We start from the raw sequence: 13,689 nt of genomic DNA on the forward strand, positions 1-13,689 counted from the left end.
AATAGAACCAGAGAGAACAGGACCAGACTAGAGAGAGAACATAATAGAACCAGAGAGAGAACAGGACCAGACCAGAGAGTGTGTGTGTGTGTGTGTGCCCTCAGAGTCTGAGTTGGTCTGGTGTGTGTGTGTGTGTGTGTGTGTGCCCTCAGAGTCTGGGTTGGTCTGGTGGTCTGAGGAGATAAGTCTCTCACTGCACCGACTGACAGCAGTAGCACATTCACCCAAAAGACTGTGAAAGGATCTAATAGGACGCCTCGATATCAGGTGTGTGTGTGCGTGTGTTACAACCTTACAGCATTATGTTATGGTACATTACTTTCACTAGATTCCATTTTTTCCCTGTTTAAAACAAATGTATAAATGTACATCCATGATGTATTGGTATGGTATATGCATACAGTTTCACACTGTGTGCATGTGTGTGAGTGTGTGTGTGTGTGTGTGTGTGTGTGTGTGTGTGTGTGTGTGTGTGTGTGTGAACTCAAGACTGAGAACGAGAATTTGTAACAATGAAGACATTTTTCTAGAATGTAAATTCAGTTATGCCATCATGTTTCCATTGCTGAACAAGCCCTTGATAGGTAGACCTTCCTTTTGTCCACAGGACCCTTTCTGTTTTGTATGCCATAGACAGTTACAGATGATGATGATGATGATGATTATTGACAACAGAGAAGATGATGATAATGGTGATGATGATGATGATGATAAAAGTTTGTAAAAAAAGTAAATAATTCTAATTTCAAATGAACAAAGGCTCTTGGGTCATAAAATGTCCTCCTTTACTTTGTTCCTGTGTCTGTGTGTGTGTGTTCCTATGTGTGTGTTCCTGTGTGTGTGTGTCTCTGTGTCCTAGAGTGTGTATGTGCACTAAGTCTCTATTATCCAGTAGAACCGGTAAATCAGTAAATCGGTGTGCAGGGGCTTACAGATAGGAAGTGGCATGCGCTGCACTCTCTGCTAGGTTGCACTGGGTTGAGCGAATGGCCCAATGAATGGCCCATTTGTGCTAAAACAGCATGAAATATGGTTTACAGTGTACGGGTTAAACATGGTTTATACAGTGTATGGGTTAAATATGGTTTATACAGTCTACGGGTTAAATATGGTTTATACAGTGTATGGGTTAAACATGGTTAATACAGTCTACGGGTTAAATATGGTTTATACAGTGTATGGGTTAAACATGGTTAATACAGTCTACGGGTTAAATATGGTCTATACAGTGTACGGGTTAAACATGGTTAATACAGTCTACGGGTTAAATATGGTTTATACAGTGTATGGGTTAAACATGGTTAATACAGTCTACGGGTTAAATATGGTTTATACAGTGTATGGGTTAAACATGGTTAATACAGTCTACGGGTTAAATATGGTCTATACAGTGTACGGGTTAAACATGGTTAATACAGTCTACGGGTTAAATATGGTTTATACAGTGTATGGGTTAAACATGGTTAATACAGTCTACGGGTTAAATATGGTTTATAGTGTGGATGGGTTAAATATGGTCTATACAGTCTATGGGTTAAATATGGTTTATAGTGTGGATGGGTTAAACATGGTTAATACAGTCTACGGGTTAAATATGGTTTATACAGTGTATGGGTTAAACATGGTTAATACAGTCTACGGGTTAAATATGGTTTATAGTGTGGATGGGTTAAATATGGTCTATACAGTCTATGGGTTAAACATGGTTTATAGTATATGGGTTAAACATGGTTAGTCTATGGGTTAAACATGGTTTATACACAATCTATGGGTTAAACATGGTTTACACAGTCTATGGGTTAAATATGGTTTACACAGTCTATGGGTTAAACATGGTTTACACAGTCTATGGGTTAAACATGGTTTACACAGTCTATGGGTTAAACATGGTTTACACAGTCTATGGGTTAAACATGGTTTACACAGTCTATGGGTTAAACATGGTTTACACAGTCTATGGGTTAAACATGGTTGAACGTGCAAGAGTGGCAGAGCAGCAGAATGAAAGCATAAGTCATTAGTATCACAGTTTAATCCTTATTTTGGCCAAATTGTCCTCAATTTTAGACACAACTTGTCCTCCTTTTCAGAGTCTGGTTGGTGGTCACCTTATTTCTGCTACTTTATAGTACGCATGTAGCCTCTACTTCCCCTTTTAAACACAAATTATGATTTGGATTTCCAATCACCCAAAGTATTGCACTGTTTAATATTTTATATATATATATATATATATATATTATATTATTATATTAGGATACCAGATAATAAGGTCTATTTAAAAACAATGCCCCACCTTGATCAGAACTTTTCAATATGCTAAATATTAGTACATTTTTACACTGTGTTTGTTAAAAATTAATATAGGCTGATTTATCATTTATCGTTTTTTGAAATCCTCAAATTATCGATATTGGTATCGGTCTTTAAAATCCCGTGTCGGTCGTGCTCTGCTATCCAGCCATGATATCATTCATGTCTTTGAGCCTCTTTGTTATATTGTCCATATGTTGGTTCCTTCACCCCAATTAACAACAAGGGATTTAATGGGAGAAGCAGAGGGAGAGTCTTATGTCATCACAACTATAAATCGTTTATCCTCTGTGTGTGTGTGTGTGTGTGTGTGTGTGTGTGTGTGTGTGTGTGTGTGTGTGTCAAAAGGGGGGGGGGGGGGGGGGTGGTTACAGCCTGGAGCCAATAGGAGTGTGTGTTTGAGAGGGATAAAGACAAACGTGCGTGCTGTGTACGTCTACATGTATGTGTGTAGATCAGTCTATCTGAGTAAGATCACACATTCGTGACAAGAGAGAACGGAACTCAGAACCTCATTCTGATCAGCAGCAGCACTTACAGGTAAGACCTGGTCTCCTTTACGAAATTATTTTCAGTAGTTCTTTGTGAATATTTAGACATTAGTCTGTAATTTGATATTTAATTCTCAATGCCAAAATGTGAGACTGGGGTTGAATGTCTAGCAGTCACTGTGACGATGTTTGTGTTACCTGCTAGCCGTCTCTTACAGTTTATTACATACTGTTACAGTCATCGTGGATGATATATGCCTTAGGAGCTATAACATGTAGTACTTTACTCAAACATAAAAAAATGCTAGATTTGGCCATTTTTATATATACATTTTTAATATATTTGTAGTGTAAACCTGCACAAAGCTTAGAGAAACCTCTTAAACTCCTCACAAACAGACCTTTAGCAAACGTTTAATACTTACCGGTACTAGAGAGTAAGAGTGCAAAGGCAGCCTGTCTTTCTCCTGTGACTAGTAACAGATTTGGGATGTTTGAGTCACATCATGGTCGTCTCTGGCCCACCTCTATCTTTCAGTCTGCTGCTGATTTGTGAATGAGCTCATGCTTTCACTCAGAGCGGGAGAGGAGATTAGTGACCACAGAGGACAGTGGCGATAATTATAGTGAAGCTGAAAGAACATCCAGATTTAACGGCCTAATGCTTTTTGATGACCGTCAGAGACAGACTTCATGACTGTGTGTGTCTGTCTGTCTGGGCTGTAGAGGACATGAGTGACAGACTTCATGACTGTGTGTGTCTGTCTGTCTGCGCTGTAGAGGACATGAGTGACAGACTTCATGACTGTGTGTGTGTCTGTATGTCTGTCTATGCTGCAGAAGCGATGAGAGTCTGTGCTGTAGAGACAGACGTCATGATTGTGTGTGTGTGTGTGTGTGTGTGTGTGTGTGTGTGACTGACTATCTGTGCTGTAAAGGCCATAAGAGACAGATTTCATGTGTGTGTGTGTGTGTGTGTGTGTATTACTGCTGTAGAGGGCACGAGAGACAGACTTGATGACTGTGTGTGTGTGTGTGTCTGACCGTCTGTGGTGTGAACGGACAAATGAAGGACTCAGACATCATACACTGTAGAGGCCATGCAAATCAGACCTAGATCTAGGGCTTAGGGCATGCTCCAGACCTAGACTGTCTGTGCTTGGGCTCAGAACATCTCTATTTACAAACAAGACACAGGAGAAAACCCAGCACTCTACTCTGAGTAAACGTTATCCTTATCTGATAAAACGGCATCATTAAATTGAACTTTTAATTGCTTTTTAAAGGACCTCCATAGTGAAGGCACAGCACAGCGCCGCTACCTACTCCCACCAGGCACCCACATGTGACGGGCACTGACTTGTGTGTTGTGTGTGTGTCTGTGTGTGTGCGTGTGTTGTGTGAAATAATAAGCCTTCTGCAAGCTGATGCGATTGAAGATGGAAAGTGCGTGCAGGCGACAACAATAACTTTCACCCCATACTAAGCCTACCAGAGCCATTTACTTGCGCTCTGTACACCGTGTGCAATGTATAGGGCATATTATGTAAATGTATGATTTTCCCTGCTATGCATTTTTATCATGGTGCATAGAGATGCTTAACATCCCATGGCGATGATGAGGGTCAGGGAATCAGAATCACATTCATTATGGCAAAGCCTGAGAGCTTGCTTGTGATGGTGGAGCTTACAGTGGGGTAAAGGTGGATTACGGCCAGTCGGCCAGATTACGGACAGTGTCTTTTAGCTGCCCTTTCCTGACCTAAGTGAAAGGAGCATTATGTAAGCGTGGGGAGTGGTCACGGGGGCTTGTCTCTCTGTGTCCCTTTAGTCTGGACAGTTGAGCGTTGTGATCTGTGTAATGTATCAGGTTCAGCCAGGCTTCAGTCTCATTTAAGACAACTCCTATGTGCTATGTCTAATGGCAGTCCATTAGAGAGGCACATTCACGCATGTCTAACAGCTTTCTGAGTATTTTAAGTTGAACTGTTGGGACACTTGTTGAACTTGGTGAGCTCAGCCGCATGCTTTGACTTCTCTATATAACTGACATTTCAAGGCCTCTCTCTTTCTATCTTTCTTTCTTTTTGTCTTTCACCCTCCAGGACATATCCCATGATGCATCTGAAGCGAGGGAATGCCGTGGTGCTGGCCAGCCTGTTGCTCCTGGTGACCGTGAGCCCTGTGTGGGCACGGCGTGGCGGCGGCATGCGCGGCGGCGGGGGTTGGGGGGGTGGTGGGGGTTGGGGGGGCGGCGCGCGCAGCTCAGGCTCCGGCGTGGGGAAGATGGCGGGCGCGGCAGCCGCGGGGGCACTAGGGGGCGCTGTGCTCGGCTCCATGGTTCGGCCTGGGTACGGCGGCGGCTACGGTCACGGTTACGGAGGCGGCTATGGCGGCTATGGCTACCCCTACGGCAGCGGACTCGGGAGCAGGAGCTATGCGGCGTCAGGCACCGGCGGCTACGTGGACGGAGAGTTCCGGAATGAGACGGATATGGAATACTACATGAGTGGCGTCGCCGACACCAGAGTGTCCCAGACATGCAACATCCTGCTGGGATCGGCACTCTCCTTCATCATCGGACACTGGGCACTGTGACACAGACGAGTGTGTGTCCTTTATGGACGAGTGTGTGTGTGTTAGTGTGAGTTTGTCTGTGTGTGTGTGTGTGTGTGTATGATGAATGAGTGATGTGATGAAACAATGGAGTATTTGCATTGTGTCTCACTCTGATACTTGGCCACTGGAGAGAGGTGAGGTGATGGGTGATTGACACCCGTTGACTGTGATTGTAAGTGAATGAGTGCTTCAGTGCTATGTTGGTTAATTTTACAGGAGAGACAGCCAAGGTTCTTTAACCTAGAACACTTCTGTTGTTTGAATAGTCACTGTAATAATTCCGTGTCAAACAGCTTCATGCTTTTCAGGGATTTGAAATGTTTGTTTACATGAGATGAGTTTGCTTTTGCAATGTCTGTTTTGTAGTGACAGTACTAGCAAATATTGATCCTACCTGTTGTTTATGATTTTGACCCTTCAATGGATCTCAGCCGTTAAGGGGGAATTCTGCTTTTAGTGAAAATGTATCATTTGGTTGCAACACTTGGATCTGCTGGGCAGTAAGCACTTAGGACAGTCAGCCACCTTCTGGGATAGTCGGCAGTCTTATGCTTTCTGCTCAGGCTCCCACAGCAGCTGAATGTCCTACCTCACGCCAGTGGGTTAGATGACTGGTGCTAGAGCCAAGCCAACACCCAGTGTTAGCATACGAGACAAAATTAATATTTGCAATTTTGTTTGATCTTTACACTTGTTTTGGTACAGTGCATATCTTTCTTGTATGTTTTCATATATGGATGTGTATATTTTTGACTTCTGGACAATACCTCACTTCAGGAAACAACTTGTTTATAAAATCTCATCACGGACGGCCGGCAGCATCAATATATGCCCTGTCAAGGCTGCAGTTTCAGTGTCTGACCCTTTTCCCTGATTTACGTTTAAAACATTGCTTTGACATCACACCTTTGCATTTTGTGAAATAAACACAGTTGTGAAATATTATGCAATGTGTTCTGTGTTAAGACTGATACGGTAAGCCTTGAAAGGTGAACCCTTGAGACGGTCAATGGCCTATGACGTGTGTGTGTGTGTGAACACAAGAGATTGTTCTCAGGTGGCAGCTGACCTCTGAGCTGTGATGCCTGTCCACTGTACACAGGGAGGGACAGTCCAATCTGGAGCAGGATAGAGTATAGAGCACACACAGAGAGGTCATCTAGACCAGTTTAGCACCAGCCGGGTAAAGATCTTAGAATGGAGCTAGAATCTTTGGGCTTAAACCACTTTAGCACTAATCCAGAGGTTAAAGATGAGCGGATGGGTGGGGATGTCATCCACGGCCTGATTCCGTGGTCGCCGTTGTTTATAGTTCTTGGTTGCTTAGGTAACAGGCTTGTGTCTGTGGTCACATGTTTCACTCATGGTTCCACTCTTATAATCATACATTACATCATCGTGTTGTGTAGCAGGAATAACTCATGCTATTTTTGTAGACAAGCTACTTTTCAATAGAGCTAAATGTATTTAGAGCCACTATACCTGGGTGGAAGTAATCTTTCTTTGTTTAGGACATACTGTGTCACATATACTGCAGGCCTACATAGTACTAACAGGACAACCAGAGGACACCTATCTGATATACAATTAGAGATGAGTAAGCATTAAAGTAAATGTTTCATGAACAGACTTTTTGTACAGCCTATTTTGCTGACATTTATTGCATGTCCTATTTGAATACCACTTGACTGTTTATTGTTTAACTTCTCTTTCTCTCTCACATACACACACACACCTCCAGGATCTGCTGGCATACTTCCTATTTTCAGGATGAGTTTCCTGTTGTCTTCTAAAGATGATGCACATCTCTATTTTACACCCTAGCAATGGAATGTTCAGACCGCTGCATAGGTGCCAACTCTCACGCATTGGCCGTGAGACACACGCATTTGATTAGTTTCACACGCTCACACGCCACACCCCCGATTTCTCACGCTGAAGTGTCAACCCGGTCGGTCAGATGCCTGAAAAATTAGTTTAGCCTATTATAGATCTACCTGTTGAGCCACGGTTATGCTTTCAGAGACGGTGAGAGGGTTCAAGAGCACCCCCTGTCTGTGGAATTTTCAAAATGTTCTCTCATTTGCGATGCTACTTCAGAAGCCATCCCAGGCGCATCCCCCCCGCATTTCCCCGGCTTCAGGTATGCTTGAGTATTATTGAGTATTCACGCTGTGTCAACCTGGTAGGTCACGCTGTGTCAACCTGGTAGGTCAAATACCTGGCAGATGAGGTTCAACTAAACTAAACCTATACATATGATATCACACATCATGTGAACGTGCGGAATCTAAGCGTTCCAATGATATTAGCGCCAAGTTGCTGTGCTAAATGGTTCGCGAGAGAATTAAAATTGAACCCGACGTGCAATTTAGGCTAATCATATTTGCATTTACCCATTACTCTCGGTTTAATATTTCACTAACCCTTCACACAACACGTGGAAAACCCTATTTCACAATAAACAGCAAACCTACCGAATACGAGGATATAAAGCATGCCTCTGTGCAATAAGTGGAGTAATCCGGTTTTGAAATTGCAACACATTTCTACATAGCCTCATTGGGGCGAAATTATAATGTATTCTAATGTAAACTATTTGTCAGTAGGCCTACATACATTTTTGTAAATTGCTCAGCCATAGATTATCCCACTATCATGGTTCTTATATTGTCAGGTTCCAGCCAATCCCATTACAGATAAATTAATATATTTATATTGGCATGCTTCCTAGTGACATTAATACAAAAATATGACGAAAATAACGAGACACAAATATTGATATCAAGCCTGACATAAGCCATATGCAAACATTCACATCATGCAGATATTGGTACATCCTGAAAAAGGAATAGCATGTAGGCTATAGGCTATGGCCATTACAATGACCAATATATTATCTTAAATAAACTAGCTGAATAACACAAGTGACCACTTCTGCATAATTTCATGGAGTGCTGAAATGTACACACATTTTTGAACATTTCTGAACTGTGAAATGTAGCATATGTTTTTGTGGTTGTGAACTTATTACAATATCACTATAACTATTCCACCTGTGTGTGCATGGTTATAATTCTGAAGTGCAAAATAGCTTAGGCTACAGCACAAATATTTCCATAAAAATAAGCAAGTCTGACCTCTGAATTTATTTTGAAAGTGCACCTGATTGATGCATTTAAAAGTTAAAATATACAAACATTTCTTAAATTCTTACAAAACACCCACCCACTTTTTAAAATTGTTAGTTTGGACCCCCCCCCCCACACACACACTTTTGCCGTGCGAAATACCAGTGCTGTTTTCAGCATCTGTTTAGTGCTTCATTGTCATTTTCATTGGATTCTCCCATTTGCTCGTAAATCGCTCATAAACTTTTTTTTTTTTTTTGTTACACGCATTCTCCCATTCCGCTTCGGTCACACACACAGTGACAAGCGCCAAATCCCCCGCAGTGTTGAAGAGATCAGTCGTCCCCCTCACTTTTGATAAGGTAAAAAGCCTTATAGGTACGCCAAATAAATAATAACCTATAGGTTTACGCTAGGCTATGTAAAACTCCCCATTATCAGCATCACGTCACTAACCACAGCTAAGACTGCACAATCTCTATTCACTCTGTTGGATATCTGAAGCCAGTTTGTCTACTTAGATACAGTAAATCCTCAAATTATGGCCGGGGTCTTAAGACAAAGTACAGGCCTTTAGGGGCAGGATTGTATTCGAGACAGCCCTTTATTTCTTATGCGAGTTTTATTTTGAGACATGCGTTTCTTGGAGCGGCATACTGGTAGGCCTTCAAAAGCATGACATTTTCGGTTTAGTTTGATATTTAATTTACTTTTGGACTGTTTGATTATATTGTTAAATGTTGGGACTGATGGGCACTGAAATCTGGGGAGGTATTTGATGATCGATCACTATTACGTTCCATGTAGTTGAAAGAGTGTCGGGATTTCAAACAAACCATCCGCTTTCATGCGTTCATTGAACGTCCGCGGTGCTGTAATGGAAACCTTATTGCGTAGCCAAGTAGCCTATTGAGTTATTTTTAAATTATGCATGATTTACTTTTTATTAATTTCGTAGGCTGGCTTTATTTTGTTATATAGAAGTATCTAAATAACCTGTTAAAATGTACCAGAATTCAGGAAATTGCATCTAGTCCAAAAAAAAATTTCTGGGGGAGGACCCCCATACCCCCCGCTGAAATATCCAACCCACTTTCACAATGCCTCCGACGCCCATGGTCCTAGTAGTAGGCTAGATCCCTTTGATATCAATGTTCATATAACTCTGGGACCCTGGTCCCAGGGATGGATTACTGCACGGGCCTTCCGGGCCCAGACCCAGGGGCCCAAGGTGTCAGGGGGGCCTGAAGCCCAAGCCTTTGCATGGAATAAGGATGTAGGCTATGAATCTGATTGAATTTAGTATTGCCCATCCCCAAAATGCACCAGAATACAGGAAATCACATTAAACAAATTTAAAAAAATCTGGGGGAGTACCCCCAAACCCCCCTTCCACATATGCGACAATTAGTGGGAAGCCCTTAATACATCTGGGCCCAGGGGCCCGAAAGCTCATAATCCGTCCATGCCTGGTCCCTACACCTGAAACCACTGATGTACGTTTTTTTTACTGTACGGTATAATGCTGAATGAGCCAAACAAAAATTTACGCAGCAACATTTTGGTTGGCCCCACCAAATCTCACTCCAAGGTTTTTTGAAAAGTTGGCAGCCCTGCCGCTGAGGTAAAGTAGACGATAGACTGAGGAGTTTCTATCCTCAGGCCATCCGGACTCTAAACACATGTTACAAGGTCGTTTAGTTCGCCGCTCACGGGCCTCGAACCCGCCACCTTGACACACACACCGACTACCGACCGCATGATTCAGCCTTGCACCTGCCTGGACATGCACCTGCAATTTACAGCTCCTCTGGGAGGTTAGCGCACTAGCAAGGGTGCTAAAAGCCATGAGCTAACTAGCAACGTTGCTAAAAGCCAGGTGGGTGCACTAGCCAAGATGCTAAAAGCCAGGTGAGCTAACTAGCAAGGATGCTAAAAGTCAGGTGAGGGCACTAGCAAGGATGCTAAAAGTCAGGTGAGCGCACTAGCAAGGATGCTAAAAGCCAGGTGAGCGCACTAGCAAGGATGCTAAAAGCCAGGTGAGCGCACTAGCAAGGATGCTAAAAGCCATGGGTGCTATCTCTTACTAGCACATCTCAAGCAACACAATTCAGTTCTTCAAACTTTTATTGGTGCTACACTACACTGATGTATAATTGGGAAAATGAAGCCCACAATGTCACCAATGTGTGCCCGGAATGCTTGATATGGCACTGCACATGTAACGTTGATCGGGTAGGGTCACAATGCTTTTAGTCCTTTTTTGATTAACTGGGTACCGCCTTAGCTCTAAATAGCGGTGAATGTTGACGCCAAAGGGCATAGATATCATCTTTCTTCTGTCTCACATCACTCCACACACACACACACAGCTCAAACCAAAAATTTGCAATGCCACAGCCAGAGATGTTAGAAACAGACTCAGTGGTGGGGCATAGCATGCACATCGTCTGAAGTGAAGAACTCACAGGATAATGGCATTCCTTTAGCTTTTATATTTACTTTACATTCGGTCTTAAATAAAACGTTTGCACATGATAAATAAAAAATACAAAGATTTTCAAATACACAAAATGCTTATACATTGTCAGTTTATATCGGTTAAAGATCAAAGAACCACAAGGAGTCTGTCACCCCCAAGAAATGCTTTTAATTAGCTTTAGTATATATTTTTTTTCTGTTTGTGTTTGGACGAGGCGGTGGCCTCCAGCACAGTGCGCGAGTCTATGTGGCGGAGGACCAAACAGTGTTTCACTACACAGTAATGCGCCTCACGTCCGTCTATCCGTGTGAGGCCTAGGCGACGGAACGCAGACCACCACACTACGCCGACTACACGTGGCATGAGTTTGTCCGCTGGAGGACCCATCTATGCCACCTACACAGACAGCAAGCTGCGAGGTCTAGGATATGTTCCTGAAAGACAGAGCGAGTTGTGAGTTTGTCCAGTGAAAGACCAATCTATGTGTAATTCCTGCCTCTCTTCCTGAAAGACAGCAAGTTAGGAGTTTGTCTGGTAAAAGACCAATCTATGTGCGCAGAAACACAGAAAGAGCCAACTGTGATCTAGTGTCTCTGAAAGACAGCGAGTATCTGACAGAAGGAGGGAATGAAGGCAAGGCTTGTCTGCCAGAGGACCAATCTACACAGAGGGCGAGCGAGTGTTCCTACCTGGACAAGGCTTGTCTGCCAGAGGACCAATCTACACAGAGGGCGAGCGAGTGTTCCTACCTGGACAAGGATGTTTCTGACAGACAGGACCTGACAACAGGTTGAGTTATGACATCACACTCCAACATGAGCTGATGGAGAGGAGGAGAGCTGTTACACCGACCTGATCCTGGGCCAGATCTGAGCCAGATCAGAGCCAGAAGTGTTCTGGAGTCGGCTGCTAAGTGGGCAATGTTACAGCTGTTACACTAGTAAATAGGCTACATACGTATTTGTGGATATATAGTGAACTGCAGGCAATGATACGTTGGCAGAGAGAGCAGAGTGTTTCTGTGAGTGTCTGTCTCGGTGTGTGTGTGTGTATGTGTGTGTGTGTGTGTATGTGTGTGCGTCTGTGTGTGTGTGTGTGTCTGTGAGTGTGAGTGTGAGTGTGCGTGTACGTGTACGTGTGTGTGTGCGTGTCTGCACCTTGATGACAGAAAGTGACATACACTGTAAACATGATCAGAAGTTCAATAACTGAGCAATAATAAAAAAAGATATGAAGTTTTCTACTACGTCTGTGTGCTCAGGCCTAGTGCCCTGTCGCATATAAAGGAGCTTGCACACTACTCCAACAAACGCCAACAAACAGATGGCTGGCCCACACTGACCCAACTGTTGGTGTTTATTGGAGTTTGTTGGCGTTTGTTGGAGCAGCGTGCAAGCTCCTTAAGAAAGCAAAGCTGCTAGTTTGGCATGCATACAGATGTATATTTCTATGATGGAAAGAACAGAAGAACAGCAGATTCTTAAGGATGAGTGTGAATAATCTGTCTTCGTTTCCCCCTTGTCACAGTCTCATTTGTTTATTTGTTTATTTATATGCTTTGTTGTTGTCGTCTTCTTCCTTGCAGGGTTGCATCAAAAGCAGCTTGTTGTTCAGTGGACGTCTCTTCGTCTTCTCTTCTCCACTCACTTCCTCTTTCTTCTCTCTCTCTCTCTTTCTCTCTTTCTCAGCTGCCACTTTATCACTCTCTTCTTTCCCCACTCTTTGTTTATCAGTCTTTTCTTCCTCCCTCTCTCCATCCAGGGACTCTCTGAGTGCAGTGGGGTTGTGTGTGTGTGTGTGTTTATTAGATGGGTCCTGTGTTGGTGTTAGCGATTTTTCCACTTCTACATGAGTCTAGTGAAGAGCTGGAGGGGGCGGGTCATGAGAGATTGACAGCTGGACTTTGACCTTCTGACCCCTGTCCCACTGACCATCAGCTCACAGGTGGAAAAGGCACGATGAAGCAACACTAAGATGAGAGCTGAATAAGAGAATGTGTGTGTGTGTGTGTGTGTGTGTGTGTGTGTGTGTGTGTGTGTCTGTGTCTCTGTGTGTGTGTGTGTGTCTGTGTGTGTGTGTGTGTCTGTGTGTGTGTGTATGTGGGACAGAGTGTACATATTTGTGTGAGTGAGTGAATGGGTGATGTTTACGAGAGAGAACGAGACACAGATCGAAATGAGAGTGAGAGTGGGTGACAGAGAGAGAGAGAGAGCTGGCAAAAGAGAGAGAGAGAGAGAGAGAGAGAGAGAGCTGGCAAAAGAGTGAGAGAGAGAGAGCGAGCGAGCATAAGAGTGAGAGAGAGAGAGAGAGAGAGCGAGCGAGAGAGCGTTACACAGTTCTGTCCGCGCCTGAGCGCTTGCGCACCACCTTGGCGCCGCCGTTGACCTGGTCCACCGCCAGCGTCTGCAGCTCGGCGTGGATGGGACGCGAGGGGGGGTGCGGCTGGGCCTGGGGGGCGATGCCCTGGGGGGCCGTGCCGCTGGGGGAGCCGGGCTGGGGGGAGTGGGGGATGCGGTGTGCCACCCCCACGTGGGTACCCGCCCCACCGTGAGCCCTCTGGTGGCGAGCAGGGCTGCCCCTGGGGCTGAAGGAGGAGGAGGCGGAGGGCACTGCGGGCAGGCGGGTGGGGGTCCCGGTGGGGGTGGGCGAGCCT

The 13,689-nt window shown here is 44.1% G+C and overlaps 1 protein-coding gene across 1 annotated transcript in view; it reads right to left on the bottom strand.

Annotated features, from left to right (window-relative positions):
* Positions 1-11,249: 11,249 nt before the first annotated feature.
* The window catches only part of ccdc92 (coiled-coil domain containing 92), an 11,963-nt gene continuing 9,523 nt past the window's right edge, over positions 11,250-13,689 (bottom strand). Inside the window, exon 4 of the mRNA XM_076270250.1 lies at positions 11,250-13,689. This exon is cut by the window's right edge and continues 372 nt beyond it. Coding sequence (XP_076126365.1) covers positions 13,365-13,689 — 325 coding nt within the window. The 3' untranslated portion in view covers positions 11,250-13,364.

Source organism: Alosa pseudoharengus, unplaced genomic scaffold, assembly GCF_046254945.1.
Source record: "Alosa pseudoharengus isolate Yale_2024_CS ecotype anadromous, Long Island Sound unplaced genomic scaffold, YU_APseudo_1.1 YU_APseudo_1.1_scf_6, whole genome shotgun sequence".
In the NCBI taxonomy this organism is placed as follows: Eukaryota; Metazoa; Chordata; class Actinopteri; order Clupeiformes; family Clupeidae; genus Alosa; species Alosa pseudoharengus.